Raw genomic sequence first — 24,150 nt, 5'->3', positions numbered from 1 at the left:
CCTGCGACATCCACCTGACGCTCTGCCTGCGTCTGACGAGCCAGTCTCCTCCGCAACTCACCACAGGAGGGCTTCATCGACCAGCTCCCCGCCCAAAGGCTGGTACGACACGTCCGCGCACTTCCTCTGGATCGGCGACCGCACGCGACAGGTAACAGGCGCCCACGTGGAGTTCTTCCGGGGCCTGAGCAACCCGATCGGGATCAAGATCGGGCCGACGATGACGCCAGAGGAGCTGGTGCAGCTGCTCGACACGGTGAACCCAACTAAGGAGATCGGCAAAGTGACACTGATCTCGCGGTACGGCGCAAGCAAGATCGCGCAGCACCTGCCGGGGCACATCGCCGCGGTGCAGAAATCAGGCCACCTGCCCGTGTGGCAATGCGACCCGATGCACGGCAACACGCAGACCACCCCCTCGGGTGTCAAGACGCGGCACTTCACGGACATCCTGTCGGAGCTGAAGCAGGCGCTGGAGATCCACCGCGCCGCGGGCTCGTTCCTGGGCGGCATGCACCTGGAGCTGACGGGGGAAGCCGTGACCGAATGCGTCGGCGGCGCGGGCGGCCTGACGGAGGAAGGGCTCAGCGAGCGCTACGAGACGTTCTGCGACCCGCGCCTGAACGAGAAGCAGGCGCTGGAGCTGGCGTTTTTGGTGGCAGGGTTTTACCGCGAGGAGTTGGATGAGCCGGCTGATATGTAGCAAGCAGCCTGCTAACCTTTATACCCGGCGTACATACCTGGACGAGAAAATACAGTCAGTCGTCAGTGAGCCAGTTTGATATGAAGACACTATACTATATATAAGGCAAATCAGAAAGAGAGAAATATAGAGACAGAAAAAAAAGTTCATTGCTAAGGAAGTGTAGGATATGCAGAAAATAGGAAAATAGACGATACCTTTTTATTTATTTATTTATTTTCTCCATACCTGTCTATCTATATATATACCAATATCGTATCTACGTATTGGACTAGTCGCTTGTTCACAAACAAAAGTATCTCGAGTATTGATATATATAGGTAGACAGCTAAAAAATAACCTAAAGACTAGACTAGATAGAAAAAAAAAGGATAAACAGACAAACAATCTCTCTCTCTCTCTTTTTTTTTTCGATCAAATTGATTGATTGATTGATTAATCGATTCCTTTCTTATATCAAAGATGAATGAATGAATGAATGGTATTGCCGATTACCTACCACATTACATTGCATTACATTAATGTGAAGAATATCCATCCAACATGTGTCCGACAGATAAAAGAGAGAGAGAGAACATAGACAATAGACGAAAAGACAGACAAGACACGTATAGTACAGTACAGTAACATTCTGGGATAGATAGATAGATTAGACAGAGACAGAGATAGAGACAAAAGCTTAAAAAAAAAGGCAAAAGGTGTAAGGTGAAAAAGAGAGGCTATTATTTACAGGGAGGGAATCAAAGAAAGAAAGAACGAAAGAAAAAGAAAAAAAAAACGGAAGAACGGCCGTTACTACTACCAAAACAGATCCACATGCACTAGGATGAGATATTATTTACTATTTATTGGCATTGTTGTAAACTGTATCCATCCATACATCTGTGCATATATACATTCATCGATCCGAAAAAATCCAGAAACGCCATGTCCAATCCAACCTGACGCGTCAGACCAAACCCTTAAAATCCCAAGAAAGAGATGAAATGGTAAATAAACCTTCGGCTGGGGTATACAGGACAGTATAGAACATGCCATGCAGAGAGCAAGTAGTCAAGCCAATGTGGTAAGGTAGGTAGATCGTCACCAGAAACCCATATGCACACGAATCGTATAGACAGTCGGTCTACCGCCCCAGCGGACTCCCAACCCTCGGCTTAAATACCAAACTCTTCCTTCTCGCAGCCTCAAGCTTAACCCGCAGGTTAATCGCGCCCGGCCCATCGTCGTCAAAGTCATCGTCGTCGCTCTTCTTCCGGTTCAGAGGGGAGAACAGGCCCTTATTGGTCTGTTTGGGCGGGCAGGTCTGCTGCACCAGCTTCGCGCGCTGCGACAGGTAGTATGGCGTGGCCGGGGACATGCCCGTGAAGTCGAAGTTGAGGTTGTTGAAGTCATAGCTGCTGCTGCTGTTGGGGGTCTTGGGGGTCTTGGGTGGGTGGAGAATCGGGTGAGAGGAGGACTCTGCGGCAGTAGAAGTAAGGCCGCCGAGGTTCGGTGAGGTGTTCGGACTCAGCCGCATGAACTCCTCCATCGTCTCCCAGTCGGCTGGTACGCGAGACCGTCGGCTGTTGCCTGAAGAGGTCAGAGAGCCGTTGATGTTGCTCAACGCCCGAGGCTCCATGCTCTTCCGGCGCTTGGCACCTCCGCGGGGAATGATAGAGCAGTCAACGAGGTAGTGCGACTCATCGAGCCATTTGTTTTCTCGCTCGCAGCTGAAAAGACTAGTTAGTATAATAAAGACATTTTTGATAGGCAGGGATAACATACTCAAGAACCCAGCCAACACCAACGCATTTCACAAGGTCCCCCGCCTGCCTCACTTTCTCCAACGTCCGGATGCCGCCGTCTTTGTAGACGACGTGCGTAATCCCCACTTTGCTCTCCTTAGGATCGGCCCCGCCGACGGGCGACTGGCTCGATCGCGGGTTCCAAGACCACGTTTTGACACACCGCGCGCCCATCTGCGTCAGCAGCTCGATGAAAATGCCGCTGGCGTCTTCTCCTTCGGTGGTGTAGACGTCGACGAACACGACGGCACCTCGTAGGACTTGATCGCCTGCGGTGATGTTCCGTCGTGGAGTCTTCACAGGGCTTGCCGTGATGGAAGAGGGCTTGGATTGACGTCCCTCAACTTCAGTGTCCGTTGGAACATCCTCCGGATCAAGGACTTCCAATGCATGGCCCGACTTCCCGGGCGATGGGGACGGTGAAGTGTTGCTCCTCGTCAGCATGTTGGCACGCCGTCTGGGCGAGCTCCGCGTCGGGGTCGTGGGCCCAGACGAAAGTGACCTGCTTCTTTTCCGGGGCATCTTGAGAGGCGATACCGCGCCTTCAGGCTTCAATGGCACCTTGGAAACAGTGTGAATGGTGCGGTACGCGTCGCGGTTGATTCTCACGGGGGTAATCGACATCGGCTGACGTTGACTTTCCTGAGACTCTTCATTTGCCTCTGACATGTCATCATCAGGAGCCACAGATTCAGATCGCACGGCCTCTTCAGGTGGAGCAACATTCTCGTCACCATATTCTTCTTCGTCCTCTTCTTGGACTTCCAAGTCAGCGGGTGCCGGCTCTCTGTCCTCGACAACTTCGTCAGAATTCTGCTGCTGACGATTCTCCACAGACGGCTCCTCGAATATTGACGGCTCAGCTGCCTGTTGGACAGCCTCATCCACACCATCTGCCTTTGTTTCCTGCTCGTGGTCGTCCTTGTCACTCTCCGAATTAAGCTCAACAGACGTTGCCAACAAGGAACGTCTCGCGGCGAGAGAGCGCCTCACTCGAAGCTGATGAGATGGTTTCATAGCTAATTGAGGTGGAATGACAGGCGAGAAGATGCCCCTTTTCTGAGAACGTCTCCGTTGCAACTTGTCAGGACTGCTAGCTTTCCACTGACTTAGCTGCGCGACCAAGGGAGTGAAACCTGGGATGCTCTCAGACGCTTGCTCTCTACGCATGGAGTCGGAGGATGCGGGTGTTTCTGGACAACGGACAGACGGACTAGATGTCTGCTTGCGTGGGCTGTCATCCGAAGCCAGCTCGTCATCGGACTCCTCGTCGTCGGCATCATCGCGGTAGGGGTATCTGAGAGAGGGCATTGTTGGTGGCGACGGTGCAGCAGGAGGAATGCTCCGTACACGGTGAATTGGACTCGCCGTTTCACCTGTTTCCGAAATCTCGTAGGGAGAAATTGGGCTGGCCGTCTGCTGACCCGTGTAGGAGAGCGCGGGTGAACGTGACGGTTCACAATGCTGATTAGAAGAGATGTCTTCCGACTCGTCCTCTTGCTCAGCGTAAATCACGAAATCCTCTTTCTGTTCAGGAGCTTCAGTCGGGCCGTCGTTTGTCTCCGCAGCGTCGAGAATAGGAGCCTCAACGTTTTCCTGATTATCATTCTGATCATCGATCAGAGCATCAACTTCGTCAACTTCGTCATGCTCCTCGGCATCGGGTTGTTCGATGTCCTGATCATCGATCATTTCCGTACTGGGCTGAGCATCTTCCTGATCGGTGTGGACGGCCTCTTCCTCTTCCATGATCTGCTTTTCTTCATTCGAAAGCTGCAGGGGTTCCTCGGGTTCCTCAGGTTCCTCTGCGTTGTGCTCGAAAGTCTTCACAGCATGGGAATCAGTGAAAACATCGTTACTGTCATCTTCACCTTCTTTATTTGTCATGTTCATTTTAGCAGCGGAATCAGTGAAAACATCATCGCTGTCATCTTCTTTGCTTGTCATCTTCGTTTCAGCAGGGTAATCAGCGAAGACGTCATCGATGTCATCTTCTTTGATTGACATCTTCGTTCCAGCACGGGAGTAAATGAAGACATCATCACTGTCATCTTCTTTGATTGACATCTTCGTTCCAGCACGGGAGTAAATGAAGACATCATCACTGTCATCTTCTTTGCATGTCGTCTTCATTTCAGCATGGGAATCAGTAAAGACGTCATCGCTATCATCTTCGCATTCTTTGTTCGTCATATTCATTTCTTGCTTGCATTCTTCATCGCTAAGTTTGTAAACATTTCCCGGCGAACCCTTAGCCTGAAAGGAACAAGAAGCATCAACATGCATGCCATCTTTATCCACCATTACTTCAGATTCCTTCTTCATCGGGAAACCCATCGTCTTGAACGGCGACTGAATCCTCTTAGCAGGGCTCTGAAGCAACGAAAGTTTGGCCTTGAATGGCGTCGAGGACGCTTTCAGCGGCGAGGCCATGAATGATGCGCCCAAGTTGCCTTTCTTCGGCGACGCTTTCAAAGGAGACGTCTTTGTCGGGGTAGTGGGTTCTGGTTTGGAAATCGACTGCTCACCAATGAACAGCGGCCCCCGACGAGGTGTGTCTTTCAATGTCTCTTTGAGGGCAGATCCAGGGAGTCGTCGGGCCGGGCTGGCCATGAAAGTAGACTCCCTCAATGCTGAGGGCGGCTGCACAGAGGGGGTCGTATTTTCATCGTTCTCATTCCGCATCGCCGGTCTAGATGGAGTGGTAATTCCAGTAAAATTGATTTTCTTCACTGGAGAACTTAACATCCCCATGTTTTCAGAGGAATGCTTGGTGGGTGACCGGACCACCAACATGATACTGCTTTTCTTCGCACCACTCAGCTCGTCATCGTCTGGATCTTCCGAGCTAGCGGATGAACTGGACTTTGCAACTTGGGTGGCCTTCTTGGGGGAGAGTGGCTGGGCTGCCGTCTGGGGTGTCGTCTTTGCAGGTCGTCCCCGACCAGACGCAGCGACAGCTGCAGCCTTGCGGACTGGCTTGGCCCTGAGGCCCGTCTGGGATGATGATGACGACGTGCTGGTCGACGTACTCTTCTTTGCACCTTTAGCAGCCGAAGAGGCCGGGACATTTTCCTTTTCAGAGTCAGAGATGATATCTGCAAAGGTGACTTTCTTGGGCTTGACAGCCCCGCCGATAGGCTTTGATTTGGCAAGACTCGAAGCCGTTGGAGCTGTAGCGATACAGGATTTCTTCTGTTCCGCTGCCACCGTTGTCTTAAGAGGAGGCCGACCTCTGGTTTTCTTTGCTGATGTCTCGGCATCGGTTTCATCTGCGGCAGCAGCAGACAGCTTCACCGTCCTTGGTCGGCCTCTGGTTGGCTTCACTGCAGGTTCTGGGTTGACTGCCTCAGCAGGTTTGACAACAGGTTTTGTCCTCGGTCTGCCAACCTTGCGTTTCGGCACGTCTGACTGAGCCAGCTCGTCATCGTCGTCGTCATCATCATCATCACTCTCCGCTTCTGCAGGAGCCCGAGTACTCGTCGCTGTATTCTTGGGTGGTCGACCAGGCCTCGCTTTCGTAGGCGCGGCATCTTTCTCGGTCCTCACAGTCTCCAGTCCGATTTCATCATCCGTCTCGTCCATGATGTCTGCATTGTTTGCTGCCGGTTTACGGTCTGGTCGCTTTTTCAATTCGGGCGCGTCGGTGGTGACGGTTTTGCCTGGCTTTCGTCCTCTCTTCGCAGGCTCTGCCGTTTTGGTCTTTGATTTTGTCGTTGTAGAAGAATTGGCAGTCTGTTCATCGGCGGTCTCGCTCGCGACTCGCCCCCTCGCCCGTGTCGCTCGTCTTGGAGGCGACGGCGGGATGACCGCGGCGCGAGCCATGGCTGCTAGAGTATTGAATGCTATATGATCGTCAATTTAAGATTCGAAAATATTGCGCCAGCGATATGGCCGTGATATCGTGAATCGCGAATATTAGGCGCGCGGGAAACTCATCCTGAGTCTCATTCAATACGAATGGCCACAACAACCGGTCCAACTCGATTCTCTGCCGACCAGGAATGGCCCCGTCTGCACGAATTGGATGTCGAATATCCGGGTCGGGCGAGAGAGCTGATAGTAAGGTTGAAGCTGACTGCTGTTTACAGGAATGCCGGCGGGCCGGTCACGGGTGAGGCGTTTGTTGTCCTAGCGCCGATCGCCGCGCGTCGCCCTGACAACAGCGAACTATACGTCACGTGAGTGGAAGTACAGAGTACAACCATTTCAGTCTTCGATTTACTGGAGTTAAAAAAAGTAATATGTGGATAGATTTCCTACGGAGTAAGGTGAGTTATCTGTGAGTGGGTGACGTAGATATGTCTACTGTAAAACTACTGTACTGTATGCTACCTTAAGTACTTGAGGTTCCTATAGGTTGATGCCTGAGTCGTCCTAGGTAGTAGTATGCACGCTGGATGGACACCTCAGGCAAAACAAAGCTGGCCTGACCTGACCAAACCCGGAAGAGCGGAGAGGTGCCAAAATCAGAGGTTTTCGATGCGAGGTTTCTATGTCACGTGCTACTTCCTATTCAGGTTAGTAAAAAAATTTTTATACCGCCTTCTTATATGGGATGGTATGTGATGCCGCCTTGTGATTTTGCCGGCAGAATCGAGGGGTTTTCTTGGAGATTCTCCCTCCTTATCTATGTAGGTGCATACATGACCTGGTGCTTAATGCCAGAATCTGCCTCTGGGAATACTAGCACTGTTAGAAATTCCATCCTCATTAACTCCAATGCGAGCAGTGGCATATCTGAATACATATACTGTTCCTTTTGAAGCTGTAAGTAGGTTCCGTAGTCCGTACCATGCTTAAATTAAATCAATACGTGTCAGAATAGCAAGAGAAAACAGAAAATAAAAAGACGAAGCAGTCCATCGTCATCGCACTCGGCTATCTCATAGCATGAAAAACATGGTAGCGATAGTGGAAAGTGCTACCAAGACCCTGCTTGGCGGGATCGCCGGTACTGCACCACTGGAGGAGTCGCTTATGGTCAAGTTAGGTGTGGGAGCATACGGCGCAGGCGTAGTGCTGTTGACAGTCCCATCCCAACAGTATGTCTTGAAGCATTGATTGCAGATGTCCGGCACCGTCGTCTTCGTCCGCTCCAATGACCGGCTAAGGATGGCGCAACCCACGCAGGCCGGCCAGTTCTTGTCGCGGGTCGCATTGGCCATGGTCGCCACATCATAGCCGTTCTGGATGATGGCGTCCCGCTGCAAGTTGTTGTACGACGGATCAAAGGTCGAGACATTCGAGAAGGTGACATACGGGTAATTGGGGATATAGACGACGAGAGGCGTGGGGCCCGTCGTGTTCGAACTGTTGCATCCGAAAAACGTCGGTCGGGTATTCAGGCCGAGATTAACAAAGGTATTTTGATCCGGTACCGCGGGAAAGGCCGTGCCATTTGCGATTCCAGTCGAGTTGAGGCTACGCTCGTAGGTAGCGACGAGAGCGGTCCCGTTCGGCCAGTGGTTGTCAGTGTCCGCCGATGAATCCACGGCAAAGATCACGTCGACATGCCGCTCCGGCTGAATCAGAGGATGTAAAGGAATGTTCTGAAGATCTTCACCTCCGTCGACAAGGTTCAGCAGCTGCTGGTGAGCCACGACCCCGTCATTCTGCGTGTAGTTGTAGAATGGGTTGATGTACAACGCAATGTCCTCGTCGTGGCTACCCAGGTCTTGCAAGATGTTCGTGAAGATGTCTTTCAAAAAGCTCGGGATACTGGTCGAGTTGACATTGAGCAGGAATTGGTTGAACAGGGTGGACGACGTTCCAAAGACATAGCCGGCATTATCATAGCCGCGCACACAGGTCTCGTTGTCTGGAACGACTCCTCCATTGAACCTCGAACCCAAAAACTCTAGAGGCGCAAACGCATAAACCGTAGGGTCAAATGACCCGAATTCCCACGGATTAAATTCATACAGGGTCGAATTGCTTCCCACAATCTGCTCGCCCGGGTTGCGGCCGTCAGAAACAACCAGAGGCAGGGGCATGTTTCCATTTTGAAAATCCTGGGTCAACGCGATCGATGACCACGTGTAGCTTGGACCGCCGTTGGTGGCATTGATGAGCTGGTAGGACAGAGCACGTCCCCTGCCACGGCACGTCAGAAGACTTGCTCGGTAATATTAGGAGATCAGATCAGCAGATACATACCAGTAATCAGTGATCGTGGTTGGGAACCCCGCGTCGGATTTTCCCGATACTTCGTCCGAAATGTCCTTGTAGTAGTCTGCGGAATTGAGAATCTGGATGCCTCCTGTACTGGGGCCTTCGAAGATGGAATTGCCAAACTCCCACACTTGCCCCGGCTTGTTGGTCTGCAACGAGGAGATGGTGGTGAAGTTATTCACATAGATCGAGCCCAGCAGCCAGCTACCACCGCTGAGGCCGGCCAGATAGGTCGCGGACTGGAGCAAGCCGCCCAATTGGCCGGGACTCGTGGAGTTCTCAGTGCGGTTGTCAAAAGCCTTGATGGCACCGGCCCCGTTCATCAGGGCTCGATAACCACCACCAGACACGGCAATCCCGATGTTGGGCAGGGCAGAAGCATTGTTCGCCACTTGGTTGATGTAGGAGACGGCGTCAAAGTTTCCGACGCTGACATGGCCAAAGAAATCCTTCATCGCCTGGGCGGTGTTATTCCTCCGCACCTGCAGCCAGGCAGTCTCGTTAGGAGAGAGAGTGGCTGCACTGCGAATTGTCGGCCGGTTCGACGGACAGGAGACATTGGCAGGAGTATAGCCATTGGGTGCATTTGGAAGTGCACGTGGCACAACCTCCACATGACGTTCTTGTTCGTAGGGAGCAGCTGCAGTGCCTGAATGTTGTCAATATCTAATGCCACGAGTTTGCTTTGGTGAGAAACGAATCACTTACCAGACAGCAGCCCGGCAAACAAAGCGATACAGCCAAGGACACGCATCTTGAGAGTCGAGACTCGGGTCGAGCTCGACGCTGCGAAGAGGGTGAAGACTCAGTGTCACACAACGGCGGAAAGAAGGGAGAGTTCTTTCTGTTGTCTTTATGCGAGGAAGAGGGAGTGGCGGATCATATTATGATTTATGATCTGATATGAAATTGGCTCCGGTGTCTCTCGCTCTGTTGACATAAGGTGGTGATCGATTGCATTCTTATTATTAAATGAAATTACTGGGTAGGGCAGGTGCAACCCAACCCAGCAGCGTGTAAGGTTGCTGCATAGTTCCCAACTCGTTCGGGGGCGGCGGAACCCGGAACCGGGAAAACGGCGCGAAGACCATCGAGTCTTGGGGCGGAGCCATGCGGGCTGTGGGATAGCCTATAGGATAGCCTTATGGGCCATGTTGAACTTGGGATTGACTTACAGGCGGAGCTGGCGGTCGTGATGTCAGCGGGGAGCCTTCCATCGTCCAGCGTTGGCTATACGAACCCGCCAATCCGAATGGTGCTTAGGTAGCTTCTAACACAGCTGTCGCTGCTTCTCTTGACCTTTCAGCAGTTCAGGGTTGCCACCTAGGGAGGGAGGTAGGCAGCAGACTAAGATATCAGCTGAAGAATGTTGTATTTATATTACCTGAGGCATGGGTTGAATTCCAACGCGACCCCGAAACGAAACAATCGGGTGCGACGTAATGGGCCCCCACTAACGATCCGGAGCCCCCGGCACTCGGGCCAAGCACGTGAGCCTCGGAAGGCATCAGAATTCCTATATTATTAATCCAAGGGGGTCAAATCATACAGAGTAGATGCCTACTACGGAGTACTCAGGGAAGGAGCAGCTCGCGATATGAACCTAGTCAGGTTAAGCCCTAGTTTAGCACGGACGTAGTCCACTACTCCAGTCTCCAGACTCAGTCTCCAGTGTACTCCGCAAGGCTGTAAGCATTAATAGATGTGGCGTCTTTCCAGCGGGAGCGCTAGTTTAGAAATCAGTTCACCCCTGTCCTGACCTATTAACTAACGGTTTTCGTTAATATTGTTATTGCTGGTTCCCGTCAAGAAGATCTATCAAAATGTTGGCAGGGCCGGCAGCTGAACTTAGGTAATTACACTGCAAGAGCAGCTGCAAGAACAATCGACCAAAGAAAGGTCAAGACTGCATAACTTTTTAGTGGTGCCAAGAACTTACTGTTTTTTTCTTGGTTGTGTGTGTGTCCCTCTTTCAGCTCTCGGTACCTAGGTATCTTAGAACCTTGGAACCTCGGAACCTGAATGACAGACTTACCCAACTCGGTATGCATCGCGCTCTTCCAACCCAAATTAGGTAATATGTTTGCCCCGTGTCAGAAAATAATGTACGCTCTCTGCTCTACTCCGCGACGGTATCAGTCTCAGACAACGGGGTATTTAGGTTCTATCTAGGTGATTCTAGGTAGTTGTTGGAAGAGAAGCCAGCCACTGCATTGACTGAGTTGAGTCTTAGCTTAAAGTACACATGTATTCCGTATACCTATGGAAACCTCGGTGTAAGATTGATGATTACTGCTGAAGTCATAGCGGAGCAACAGCAACAGCACCAGCAACCTCATGAGAAACTAGTTATTATCATGACGTTAAAATCTAGCTTAGACAGTCTGCACTTTAGACAAGCCCGACAATTGACTCATTAATTCAGAGGATCGCCGTGCCTTGTATCCAGCGACAACTCCTTGAAAGTCATCCAACACTCATCGTATGCCATCTCCAGAAAACTGTTTCCCTTCAGCTCGCCCTCACTGCGGAACTCCCACCGCTTGGCCACACTGACCACCGCTTTTGCCAGTGTCAGCAGCGCCAGCTCTCTTCCCACGCATTGCCGGGACCCTTTGCTGAACACCACGAATTTGTCTTCCATCTCCTGCTTCTCATGCTCGCTTTCGAGCAGCCACCGTTGTGGCTTCCACTCACCCGCATCCTCGCCCCAGATCTGCTTCGACCGCCCAAGCACAAATGTGTTCGCTGACACCACTGTCCCGGCCGGCAACGCAGCTGGCAAATTCGGGATCGCATTCTCAGCGCCCGGGGTGATTGTGCGTGGAAAAGCGGTTGGGAACGGGGGATGCAACCGCAGAGTCTCTTTGATGACGGCAAACAGCACCGGAAACTCCGACACCGATCCTGCCTTCACCTCCATGCCTTCTGTTTCCAGTCGGATTTTCTCCTGCCACTCTCGACCTTCGGGCAATCCCAGCATGAACAGAACCGCGGTCAGCGCCGCGGCTGTGCTCCCCGGCCCGGCGAGGACGAGATTAAAGGCCTCCTTCCAGACCTCGCTCGGGCCCATCTTCCTTCTGCCATCAGCGGGGAGTTCAGCCCAGTTCTTCACGATACTGGGCTGTTTGGATCGTGTCAATTGCTCTGGATGGGAAAAGATTAACGATTGACTCGCAGCGGCGAGGGCAGATATATTCGTGAGATCACCCTGCTCGTTCCGCGTTGGTCTTCTCGTCAAAGCAGCCATAGGGCGAGTTGCCATCAACCAGCCAAAGAAGGGAAAAAGCGAGCGGCTCCACGCCATCTTCAGCATACCTCGCAGGGTTTTGGGAATACCTCGGGTTGTTGGAGCGTCAGTGTACGGTTGTGGACAGACGGTTGGACCATACAGGACCTCAAGCATCGTGTCAATCGTGTAGCGATGTACTAGGCCAGCAATATTGACCGGGACCGGCTTATCACTAGCGCTATTATTCTGTAACAGCAGCTCCAGCCGTGACAGGAGGACACCCGCGTTCTTCGTGATTACCGGGTCATATCCTACAATCTTCGCATTCGACAGAGCAGGCCCGAAGACCTTTCGCTTCTTTTCTCGGTGGTCGGCATCGGTCTTTGCGCTGAAGATATTCTCACTCCCTTTGGCGCGGTCCCGCCAGAAATCATAGAAGACCCCCTTTTCAACATATTTATTGAACCCGTAGATGGCTTCGAAATCCGTCAAGTCCGAGAAAGACAGCCAGTTTGGTGCCACGCGGACAACGTGGCCATATCGTTGGTGGAGCTTCTGCTCGTCGATATGATGTTGCCCGCCTAGGAAGCTGAATAGTCTCCTGGTTGTTGTTAGCAGAGGCTCCGATGAAGTACTATAAAGCGCTCAGATGGGCCAGACAGACCAGACAGGAAAAGGATGTTGAACAGAGAGACAAACCAGAGGTTCGTGAAACGAGCAACAAAAGGACCCGGGTAGCGCGCCAGCGGGTGGAAGTAGCATAGATAGATGATGCGGGCGCAGATCACGCCCAGCGCGATCGTGACCGCAGTTGATATGAAAATCATATCAGTTGAGGACAAACGTACATACATCAAATACATAACATCTCATGCTATCATAGAGAGTACAAAACAAAACAGAGTGATTTTTGAAATAGCTGAGCAAGCTGAGAGTCAACAAGATCAAGATCAATGAGGTGATCAGAGGTGGGGTAAGTTGCGATCCATTCGTGTCGAGACATGTAATCAATCAGTACAGGGACATGGGCATGGGCATGGGCATATTGCCAGTCAGCAGCATGCAACCTACCGCTATGTACTGTACATCTGTATGGACATGTACATTATGACCTTACCAGAGTGCTAGTAAGAATAATCATAATTTGCGGTCTGAGCTTCTTTGTTGCAGTCCTAACGGACCAAACCTAAAACTGGATTGGACAGTCATACAAGCTCAGGTGACAGGACCAGTGTCACATTTGCAGCTGAAGATCAGCTCTCTTGTAGAAACATAAGCATATATCTCGAGAGAATCAAGAATCAAGTCTCATAGTCGGTAACTACGATATTCTCTGTATAGAAGTGTCTGAAGAGGCTTATCTTCTGGCATGCGTGTTATAATTATAGCCATAACCTACCTCGACGCATTTGATCATCACATCATGTTACACAGTATTTGATTTCATTGAGCGGGGTGCCCAGAATGTGGAGGACTTGAATATTAAGGCGTCCCATGTACAGTACGCACGTACGTACCCACCTACCTACCTATGCAGCAGACAAGAGCAGTTCTTTTCAACTCTTGCTATCTTATCCAAATCCGTCATGTGAGACTTTTATCTATTTCACAGGTTTATATAAAAGGTGCCGTGGGAGACCAATGATTACCTACTTGGGAAACCAAGTGGTAATACCTACCTAGTACTGATGAGCGGTGGTAGAAGGGAAAGGAAGGAGAACAACTACATACCTCTACCGACCTGAAGGTGGATTATTGACTCTGGAGATAGGTACCCAGGTATCTTTTTTTATTTCTTTGTGTGTGTGGCATAAAACAAGACAAAGAAGCAAAAGAGAGCTTCTTCGCTCAGTATAGGTAGGTATAGACCATCTCTACATCTATGCCGCGGTGCGGCACCTGGACTAGATAGAGAAATCATGGCAAATATTTCGGGGAGAAATCGCAAATATATCACATCATATGTACCTGTATTATTATCTCATTATTGTTGTTTCCTTCATTTCCTCCCTTTTGGTTTGGTCCAGTAACGGTAGAAATTATGTACTGTATGTATGTACGACGGAAAGATGGATTGTCGTTTCTTTGAATCCGGAAGAAAAACAAGTCCAAACTCGCCTAAACGCGAGGGATGTAGACAGATAGTGATGTGGTCATAACATGATGAAAACCAGACCAATCCAGTCCAATCAAAACCCGAGAGAATCGATAAAAATACCCCAAGGACATGCATACATCTTGCTTGAACGAACAAACGCCATCGAAATGAAATAACGAATTGCTCAGAATACAAGAGACATCGTCATCAGAATTATTGTCCCCGTGAAATGAAAGATAGTAGATGCAGCGAATTATTAAATTACCATGCCGCGTGTCCTCCGTCGATACGCAGGTCGCTGCCGGTCATGAAGCTGCTGGCGTCGCTGATCAGGAAGACGGCGGCACCGCGGTACTCCTCCGGCTTGGACAGACGGCCCAGCATGTTCTGCTTGGGCCACTCGTCGCGGCGCTCGGGATACTGGACGAACAGGTTCTCGACCATGGCGGTGACAATGTACCCAGGCGAGATGGTGTTGACGCGGATGCCGTACTGACCCCACTCGGCGGCGAGGTTGCGGCCCAGCTGGATGACGGCGGCCTTGGAAGCGTTGTAGGCCGGGCAGATCAAGCCCTGGAACGCAATCGAATCAGCACTGCTTATCTAATCGAAGCAGACTCGCGGGTGGAGAAGCAGATGATCATCCATGCGGAGATCCATGACAGCAGATCGACAGCATGGCAGGCTGCGTGAACTCACCCTGTTGGCGATGGTGCCACTCATGCTGGCAATCAGGACAATGCTGCCTCCCTTGCCAAACCGGATCATCTGCTTGGCCACAGCCTGGGCAGTCATGAAGACGCCGGTGACGTTGACCTCGAACATCATGTTGGCGTCCTTGGCCGTGTACTCGAGCGCAGGCGTCTCCTGCTGGATGCCGGCTGCGGCGATCAGGCCGTCCATGCGGCCCTCGGTGTTGGCGATCTCCTCAATGACATTGTTGAGCAGCTCGGCGTCGCGGACATCGATGCGACGGTAGTGCAGCTTGGTGCCCAATTCCTCTTCGGCACGCTTCTGGATGCGGGCAAAGTCCGCTGACTGTTGGAGTTCCCCGCTGATTAGCCCCTCGTCCCTCCTTCCCGTTTGGTGCGATCCCCCGCGGCAGAAGTATAATTCATATACTTTGCGGGGAAGGAGCGATCAGGTGGAATCCAGAAACAAACAGAAACTTACCGGTTCCTCCAGCCGGTCGAGAGCGTAGACAATGGCTCCGGCCTCCAGGAGAGCCTCTGCCTGAGTCAGACCCAGGCCTCGTGCCGCGCCAGACACGCAGACCACCTTGTCTGTCAGGATGAACTCGGGCAGACGGCGCTGGGTGCCCAGGAAGATGCCCTTCTTCTCGTCTGCTGGGGGGCTGCGAGGGCCACGAGTGGCCTTTTCGTCAAAGGTAGGGATGTTTTCGATGTTGACCGACATGTTGCAGTTGATAGATGAAAAAATAGAGTATAGGTATGGAGGACGAGGAGTAAGTAATAGTATTACTGCAGTTTCTACCCCGCTATCAGAGAGATTATGATATTTGGAAAAATTAGCGGGAGATGTATTTACTGCAGATGATAGGAATGTCCCTTGAGAGAAAAGGCTCAATGATGAGAACCAAGAACAGCCACTGCTGTTCTCCTTTATATACCTTACTACAGTGGAACCCCATGGAGAGCAGAGATGCTCATGTGAGCAACAAAAAAAGACCACGTCGGACAGTTACAGAGTTAGCTTGGTCCAGAACGGAGACTGAGGGAGGGGCCGCAGTCCAGACTTGGAGTGTTGAGGGCACTGCCTGGCCAGCAATCAGCACACGGCCAGCGCTATCGTCTACTAATAATACTACTAACTACTTGGGCACTTCCGACTTGTTCTTCATCCTCCGTACAGAGTACTCCCTCCCGAGTCAAGATATTCGATGTCTATCAAGTCTATCAAGATACGAGAACACCGACAGAAGCCCAAAGATTGGCTGATATCTACGACAGTAGCGACATCATCCATGTTGGAACAGGACTCTAGCACGAACCCTGTCACTGGCAAGATGCTGTCGTGTCATTGATCTCATAGATTCATCATAGGCATCGGCATCGTCCCCGGACGGCCAGACCTAGCAGTCATCCCACGCACGCAGCAACGGCGCAAGGGGAAACAGATCAAGAATGGAGACGGTACTGCGACCGCCTCACAGCCTCCATATTCCGCGTGCAGGTCGTAAGCATCGGCACGGGACTATGTGTCAAGAGGTCTCGAGTCTCGACATTGAGGAGAGGAGCCCGTCCCGGATTTCTCTTTTAGGCAATCCGACATGCCTGCCCAGGCCGGGGAACGGGAGGGCGATTTGGGGATGGGCAGCGAAGCCAAGAGGTAGAAAGTGGAAAGGTGGAAAGGGATCGAAAAGAACCTCCCTCGAGTGCGTAAGTGGTAACTCCTACGGGAAACCCCAGCTGGCTTCTGTCTTTTCTTTAGCCGCCGGCACAAGGGATCTGGGCAGTTGGAACGCGGATGGTGACTGGCCAGGGTTAAAAGGTGGCGCACCGCATCTGGATGATTCTGGAACGTGCGTAGACGCGAGAAGTAAGCAGCTAAACTTGCACTAAGCGTTAGGTGGACAGCATGCTCTCGCTGCCGACTCAATCTGTCCATCGATGTTCTCGCAGCAAATCGGGCCAGACTCGAGCCCGCCGCGCCGGTTCCAGCGGGGTCATGTGCAGGTCACGTGTGGAGCCCCCGGAGATCGTCCCGTACCCACGTCCCTCGTGACTCGATTATGCCAGCGATTCGGACGACGCTATCGATATTCTTAGAACGGACCCCTCGGGCATCCATCCAGGCATCCTCGCCAGCTCATCCTATTACACGGGGTACTATGGAGTACTATCGTGATCAATTGATCAATTGAGCGATATTGCTCCGGTTGCACTGCAATAGCCACGACGCTACACAACAATGTTTGACTATTGTACAGTACAACTACAACCTGTCCACCCAAGCACCCGGTCGTTGCAATTACTTCCGGGCTACGGAGTAGGTCGTTATTAGTAAATATTAATTGCACCGCAGATCGGCCAGCCCGAGAACGGGTCTGCCAGACTACTCAAATGGGAAATTATCTTCAAAGGATGGGAGGAGCAGGTCAGTTGAGTCATTACTATCTAGTCATCTGATTTTTTATATTTTTTTTACAGAGTATTTTTTTTGACCCCCGTCGGCACTCCCCCGAATGATATCCGATCCGTGAGTTGGTCTGGCCTGGCCAGGCTCTCTGGGACTGGACGGAAAGTTTCAATCATGTTAGTTTCCCTTCTCGGAATTTCCTCGTTGAAACTAGCCTCTCTTCCCCAGCTGTTCGACAGTTCGCTTAGGCCTTCTCTTTTTTTTTTTATCTGTAGTCTGCTGACTCTGCTCTTTCAATTTCCGTTGATGGATTAATTTATAATTAATTAATTTATCCGTCTCCTACTCGTGAGATAGTCAATTCCGGCAGCCTGGTTTTCATCTTGACTACTTCCCCTATCTAGCATGTGTTTCCGCACCGTGGGGGTTTACCCGCTATATCCGCTCGGTACCACAGAGTTATTACCTCCAGGAATTTCCATTATTAGTATTACTCACTTTCTGGGATCGAATACGGATATCCGTGGGATGGATGGGAAACAGTTCAGAATTATTAATCAATCAGTCCTGTTCGTTGCACATGTATGTACCATGTACCGTGCCCGCAAAAAAAAATACATCTGCACAGTAATACTTCGTACACTTATTAGGGGGAATGATATCATGGGAATGAGGGAATCCGGATCCTGAAGAAGAAATTCGAATAATAATAATACTTTCCTGCTGTGGGTCGCGAGTCGACTCGTAAGATTGCCCGTGTGACCTGACAAAAAAATCCCCCCCTCCCTCCTCCCCATAAAATAATGCACAACAAAGTAGAAAGCTGAGCTAAGGACTAAAGACTAAAGACTAAAAATAAAGTAGAGAATCAGGACAGTAGGAACTCCGTACGGAGGATTGATTTCCTGCGGAGTTGAGTTGGTTGGATTGATTCCGTCGGTAAAAATAAATGAAAAAAAAAGAAGAGAGAGAGGGGTGAAAGATACTCCGTAGACGGAAAAAGAAAAAAAAGGAAAAAGATAGGAAAGAAAAAGATAGAAAAAAAAAAAGACACGAGATAGCCTACATACAGGTGACGTGGCAGACTGTCTATCTGTCTACTCCTACCTACATAGGGCCTAGGCACTAATATTATACCTGGTCGACCTCCTTTCTTTTCTCTTTGTTTCTATCGCCTCGTAGTTAGCTTCATCATAATTAAATTCGAAATTTAATCAGTCAGTCAGTCAACAGACAACAGACAACAGTCAGGTTGTCATCTACCTAAGGCATCTATCGATTTGCCTAATCGGGCACTCCACGAAGTCCAATCCGGCCTGGATCGAGCCAAACCAATCTAAACAAAGCCACTACAGTACAGAGTACTCCGTAAAGTGTAGTGATCAATGAATGAATGAATCAATCAATCAATCAATTCTGTTCCTGACTAATACTATTATACTATTCCGTAGAAAGGAAATATAAATGAATCGTCTAGCTATATCTACTAGTTAATATCGTTATCGTTAGACCACCTATATAGATCTCGGAGCGGAGATATGCTCCATATGTGCCATGCCTATCTATCTATCCACCGGAATATTTACTTCCTTACGGAGTACTCCGTAGTAGTGACTACAGTCAGACCGCTTGGTCAGGTCAGGTCACGTGTGATGAAGATCTTGATCTATCATTAGTCCTCTAGCTAATAATATAACTAATATGCAGGGTTACTCATCGTATAATTCGGATTAGTTCGTTAACTCTTTACCCGACAAGCTTAGCTTTGACGGGAAGGCATCCTGACTGCGGGGACGAAAGCTCCCTCTTCTGCCACCGCTTCCCGCTCCTGATCGTCTACGGCCATTTTCAATCTCCATCAATCGCTGATTTTTACACGCCTCATAAAGGCATTGTGCGACACTCTTGCTTGCGGAGAGCCCGGTTCAGCTGTGGGGATCGCACTATCAACTATCCCCTTGAAGGATTCGGCGTCAATATATATGCAGCCAGCCCCAACTGCGCGCGCTTCCGAGGGGAGCATCAAAAACAGAGCTCATCTACTGACTATCTTTATCGAAAGAAGCCGTATCGTATCGTATCGATAGCTAGGCATGTTATATTCAGAAACTCTCGTCGATTCCCTCGTCTCTGCACAGATCGATTGGGTTCCCGCTGCTGGAGGATAAATTAGCGATCGTCGAAGTGTCAGGACATCAACCACGAACGGGGAATACATCCGGTCATCTTCGACCCAGAACAGCAAGGGAATCGTGGTCGTCATTTAGGTACCTTGCCAAGTGAGTGGACGCAGGGATTGGAGATGAGAGGGGGTGGGGTACTTACCTAGTACCTAGGTAGGTAGCGTGCCTAGGTATACTGACGGAGAACCTGTTTTATTTATTTTTATCTTTCTTTTGCTCTTTCTTTTGCTCTTTATTTTGACTGACTAACTGACCGACTGACTGAAACTACGATTATCAGAGATCAAAATCATCAGAAGATAGGCTTATAAGCCCAAAAGAAAAAGAACTATTAGCGGGGTCGATCGGATTCCATCCCGTTCTTTTCTTTGTCTCAGACGGCTGTTTGCTTGACGGGTCAGTCTCCCAGCCTTTTAGAAGACGAAAAGGAAAAGAAGGTCCTCATTACCACTGCTACAGCAATCAGGATAAAATGGAATCGTGAACATCATTTTCTTATGGTACAATACAAAAAAAATGACAACGATGGAATCCATCTATACAGTGAAAGATCTATCCAAACAAACGACAAACGCCGAGGATGCCCTATTTCCCAGGAACAGAACACAACCAGATAATATCTACTGCATCTCTATCCTCCCTTCCAGTTCCAGACCCGTTTCTGCTCGGCTACCCACCACTTGCCCAGTCGGCCTGCATCGTCCAGCCAGTCCGCTGCCTCACGGCCGTACGTCTCCAGCACCATCCGGCGCAGGCTCTTCAGCGTCCAGGCCTCGAGCGGATGCCGTTCGGCCGGATCCTGGTCCGTGTGCGTGAAGCGGTACTGGAAGAGCTTGCCGCCCTCGCCGGACTCGTTGTGCAGCGGCATCACGAGCCGGAACGGAATCCCCGCCGTGCTCACTGACAGCATGCTGCCGCCCGCGTTGATCACACCGACATTCCACACCCGTCGGCCGTGGTATTCGCTCCGGAACGGCCGCAGCAGAGACTGGCCCTGGTACTCGTACATCAGCGACGACGCGATCCTCGTGTCGGCCTCGTTCAGAGACCGCGTCTGCACGAACAGATCGAGCAGTGTCGGGATGATCGCCAGCGATGTCGCGTTCGCCGAGATGTCGATCCGGGGCAGCCGCGGATGGCGGAAGACGATCGGCACGCGGAAGTTGCTGATGTGTCCGTTCTCAAAGGTGCCTGTCACCGCGGTGTCTTCGACGAATGCTTGACCGCTGGGAATTATCAGTCAGCCTGGCACAGACAAAGAAGATAATAGAGAGACCTACTGATCGCCAATCATGACCACCAGGGTCGAGTCCGCTATCCCGGCCTCGTCGATGTAGCGCAGAATCTTGCCTAGCCATTCGTCCACATACGCTACCGCGTTGAGGTAGTTGTTCAGATCTTGATGTCGGGACCGGAGACCGCTATTCAAGCCCATATACGTCTGTGTCCGGAAGCTGTCGGGCACATTCCACGGATGATGGGTCGTGCTGGTGATATGGGACAGAAACAGGCGAGTCTCGTTCTTGGCCGCTTCGAAAATCACATCCCGGAGATACGGCTCGATTTCCGACTCGGCGTATCTTGAGGAGAGTCAGTAAAAAAGAATCATGTCTCTGGAAGAACGGAGAGAGCATACCCAAAGTAGTTGATCTCCTTAGTCTTTGGCGGATAGTACTTGGCAGAGGATCGATCAATTGTCTCCTTCACAATCGTCTGCTGGAATCCCAGCTTGCGATTCAGCTCCCGCTGTCGGTCATAAGTTTCGGTGACCGACTGCATGAAGACCGACTTCCACGGTCTCTCCTGAAAAGGCACTGGTTCCGCATCATCCGCGCGACTCGTGTTCTTCTTCTCCTGGTTGAAGAGCTCCAAGATATGGGGCAGGCACGGTTGGTAAAAGTCCAGCTTCACTTCCTCGATGAGATCCACTGGCAAAGGGTTGACGCCGCAGTGGCTACCCAGCATGCTCTTGAAGGTGAGCGTGCTGCCTGTGACAGCACCCTTCACATTGATGCCTCCCATTCCCTCAGCCGCGTGGTCCTGCCACACGGCGTCACTGAAATTATTCCTTGTCCCTTTGCTCGTCAAGGCATATTCCCCCGTCACCATCTGCGCCACCGGCGTTAAGACAGACAGCTTGTCGACGATCTTGTCTCGTTCGTCCTCCGTGTGGGATTCCAAGATCGTGTCGTAGAGATAGGTTCCCGGCTGCATGGGGAATACCTCCTTTCGTGCACTTTCCAGACTCAACAACACAACATGATTGATCTCGACCGAGTTCGCTTCAAACACCTGGCGCAAGGGATGCAGGATGTCTAGGTCCAGATTGGATATCTTCAGAGGGTCGGTTACGGGGTTGTACGTCTGGTGGGGGAAGTGGCATTGATCCTCCTCCCCCTTTTTATCGCGGTTGCCTTCTTCCGACTTGACCGTCCAACGCTGGAAACCAGGTGGAGGATGTTCCGGCAACCAATCTGGTCGCTTCACATTCATCTTGTGACGGGACTGTGGATCTGGGGCCCATCCGGGGAAGTTCCCATGGGGCTCTTCCCAGTATTCCTCGGAGATCAGCTCGGGGAAAGGGAATGGCGGAGGATGACGTTTGAGACAGGCTGTGGAGGAGGACTTGTGGAAAGCTTCTGACAGGCTGAAAGGGAGTGTCCCTGAGAGATGATCGTATGGGACGGCTGGGCGGGTTGCTCGAATCAGGAGGAGTGAAGTGGCGATGAGAATCGCAGGGATCAGGACGCGAATGTTCCGGCGAGGTGCTGGCGATCTGGCCAAGGGCAACAGAGTTCTGGACGATCTGATCCCTTCACAGACCCAGTTGCGGACCGCGCAGAGACAATTTCCCGTGATTGTGTGAAGATACGGCGTCAGCATCCACGAGATCACGAAGAGAACAGCACCGGCGACCGTGACACTTCGAATGCCGCTCATGAGCAGTTTCATCGCTGCAGGATCTCGGACGAAACTCCCAGTGGCACCCCATTCGACCTCCGACCCGGTCTCGAAAAAGAAGCCAAACTCAATAGCAGATGCTCCATACGTCACGAGCCTGAATTCGGGAGATATTGGACATTAGCAGTCACGTCAGGGGTCTAGGTGAAAGGAATCTTACGCCATCAGGCCGCCCAGAACACATGTCAGCATCTGAAGAGGGCTCTCTGGCCCTCGTAATAACAGCCGTCCCAGACATATCACGAGGAGATCAAGGAAAAAGAGCGTGGGCAGGTAGATGATGAGATGGAGCAACGGTAAGGAATGGACATGTTGTGCAATATGCAGGACTTTGGCCGACAGGCTCGACACGACCAGCACGGAAAAGAGAAAGGGAGCGACGGGGGGGAGCGAGAGAGGGCATGGCAATCCCATGGTGGGGGAGGGGACCGCGATATCAGGTCCTCCTAAGGCATTGGAAGCGTGGTTTTTCGTCAGGATAAGAGACGGAGATAGATCAGATAAGGGTCACTCGATCCTGAAAGAAACCTCCTCCTCATCTTATAACGAATTTCTCCGCCACAGGCATGGACCCCAAGGGGGGGGGGGGGGGGGGGTTCCCACCCGGTGGAGAACAGACTCCCTTGATTGGCGCATTCCTTTCCAAGACGAGAAGAAAACTGGAGTCTGCAGCCATTTCTCCGTCATGCAAGGAACCACAGCTTGAAGAGTTCTCCGTCGAGTCCGTACAATCGTCCTGTCCATTCCATCATCAGATGGGACCCTGTCACCTGCAGATCCGGGGCAGTGAGCCTGGCGCGGGCGGACCGACCAGTTGGGAACGCCGGCACGCGACCAGCCCGCAGTTCCTCTCTTGGCAGGAGGAAACACCCCTATGCAGCTTCCAACGCCGTGTTTCATAGCGGAGCGGGATGGCGGCTGTATAGAACATTGCAGAAATGCCAAGAAATAGGGCTGCTGATTATTACCTATTGGTGACCTCGTTCCGCTCCGCTCCTTTCTTCAGAGAACCTTAAAAAGACTACATCATCAACCATTTCACAGCGATTACTATTCAAGAACCTTTCAACCATACAGTTTCATCGATCAGCAGGTACCGGTGTGGTGCGCTGCAGCAGTAGGACCTCCCCGATTCTCATCTCTTCCATATGGATTCTGGAAATTATGTAACGGTGGGTCTTGACCCATACTAATGACCGGATACGATCTATTTTCGGACAAGATAGACGCCACCTAGGTAATTGACATATATATATGTAATGTATGGGGTAGTCGCCAGGGCAAATGCTAATTAGTCTATATTTACTTATTTTGAGTAGTCCAGATTGATTGATGGATCGATCGATTAAGTAGTAGGTAGTGATGTAAACGATAATCTTGATGAAAATCATTTCATTTCATTTGATTCCTCCGTACTCCGTACTCCGTAATACATCTATCTCATTTCATTCGACCGAACCAGTGGAGGCGATAGATGCAACACCGCCAATATGATCGACTCTGCAGTCAGGCTAAGCTGAGACAGCCAACATCTCAGTGGTCAGTTGTCACTGAACGTGGGTCTCCTTACTGATGGAGAAGTCTATCCAGTATCCACCACACGGGATGACACTGCACATCATATCACTTGGATGATGATCTTAAGTTGAGTCTTGAATTCAGAAGGTCTTGAGTGGATGTCTGCAGACGGATTAAAAAAGTATAACCATGTGCACTAGTGCGGTTCCACTGTTATATTTATTGCTGGTTGATTTTGTGGTGCTATCTCTAAATATATAATATAACCCTTGAAGAGGGTAAATCAAATAATAATTATCTTTTAATATGGAAAATAATACCTTTATGTAGCTATGCTAGGGACCTTTGGCCTCTACCTAAGTTATCCTAATAGGTTTTATAAGTTGTATTTTTTT

General features: G+C 50.8%; 7 protein-coding genes across 7 annotated transcripts; 2 read left to right on the top strand and 5 right to left on the bottom strand.

Moving 5' to 3' along the window:
* Nucleotides 1-220: 220 nt before the first annotated feature.
* On the top strand, nt 221-703 carry VTN77DRAFT_6762 (uncharacterized protein; the record flags this gene model as incomplete). Its single annotated transcript, XM_069423076.1, has 1 exon — nt 221-703. The coding sequence occupies one exon, from the start codon at nt 221-223 to the stop codon at nt 701-703; it is 483 nt and encodes a 160-aa protein (XP_069275903.1).
* A 1,126-nt stretch (nt 704-1,829) lies between these two features.
* VTN77DRAFT_6761 (uncharacterized protein) lies at nt 1,830-6,315 on the bottom strand (the record flags this gene model as incomplete). Its single annotated transcript, XM_069423075.1, has 2 exons — nt 1,830-2,415; nt 2,471-6,315. 2 exons carry the CDS (start codon nt 6,313-6,315, stop codon nt 1,830-1,832), a joined length of 4,431 nt encoding a protein of 1,476 aa, XP_069275902.1.
* A 1,061-nt stretch (nt 6,316-7,376) lies between these two features.
* VTN77DRAFT_6760 (uncharacterized protein) lies at nt 7,377-9,418 on the bottom strand (the record flags this gene model as incomplete). The annotated part of the gene is made up of 3 exons (XM_069423074.1): nt 7,377-8,586; nt 8,650-9,313; nt 9,373-9,418. The coding sequence occupies 3 exons, from the start codon at nt 9,416-9,418 to the stop codon at nt 7,377-7,379; spliced, it is 1,920 nt and encodes a 639-aa protein (XP_069275901.1).
* Nucleotides 9,419-11,080: 1,662 nt separating this feature from the next.
* VTN77DRAFT_6759 (uncharacterized protein) lies at nt 11,081-12,723 on the bottom strand (the record flags this gene model as incomplete). Its single annotated transcript, XM_069423072.1, has 2 exons — nt 11,081-12,497; nt 12,596-12,723. 2 exons carry the CDS (start codon nt 12,721-12,723, stop codon nt 11,081-11,083), a joined length of 1,545 nt encoding a protein of 514 aa, XP_069275900.1.
* Nucleotides 12,724-14,255: 1,532 nt separating this feature from the next.
* Nucleotides 14,256-15,410, bottom strand: VTN77DRAFT_6758 (uncharacterized protein; the record flags this gene model as incomplete). The annotated part of the gene is made up of 3 exons (XM_069423071.1): nt 14,256-14,567; nt 14,694-15,032; nt 15,168-15,410. The coding sequence occupies 3 exons, from the start codon at nt 15,408-15,410 to the stop codon at nt 14,256-14,258; spliced, it is 894 nt and encodes a 297-aa protein (XP_069275899.1).
* Nucleotides 15,411-16,138: 728 nt separating this feature from the next.
* VTN77DRAFT_6757 (uncharacterized protein) lies at nt 16,139-17,007 on the top strand (the record flags this gene model as incomplete). Its single annotated transcript, XM_069423070.1, has 4 exons — nt 16,139-16,536; nt 16,592-16,735; nt 16,784-16,858; nt 16,908-17,007. 4 exons carry the CDS (start codon nt 16,139-16,141, stop codon nt 17,005-17,007), a joined length of 717 nt encoding a protein of 238 aa, XP_069275898.1.
* A 2,900-nt stretch (nt 17,008-19,907) lies between these two features.
* VTN77DRAFT_6756 (uncharacterized protein) lies at nt 19,908-22,651 on the bottom strand (the record flags this gene model as incomplete). The annotated part of the gene is made up of 4 exons (XM_069423069.1): nt 19,908-20,502; nt 20,557-20,856; nt 20,913-22,334; nt 22,398-22,651. The coding sequence occupies 4 exons, from the start codon at nt 22,649-22,651 to the stop codon at nt 19,908-19,910; spliced, it is 2,571 nt and encodes an 856-aa protein (XP_069275897.1).
* Nucleotides 22,652-24,150: the final 1,499 nt, after the last annotated feature.

Source organism: Rasamsonia byssochlamydoides (genome assembly GCF_041956645.1).
Source record: "Rasamsonia byssochlamydoides strain NRRL 3658 unplaced genomic scaffold VTN77scaffold_52, whole genome shotgun sequence".
Taxonomy (NCBI): Eukaryota; Fungi; Ascomycota; class Eurotiomycetes; order Eurotiales; family Trichocomaceae; genus Rasamsonia; species Rasamsonia byssochlamydoides.
Note: the sequence above shows the minus strand (reverse complement) of the source record. Positions and strands in the feature narration are given on the sequence as shown.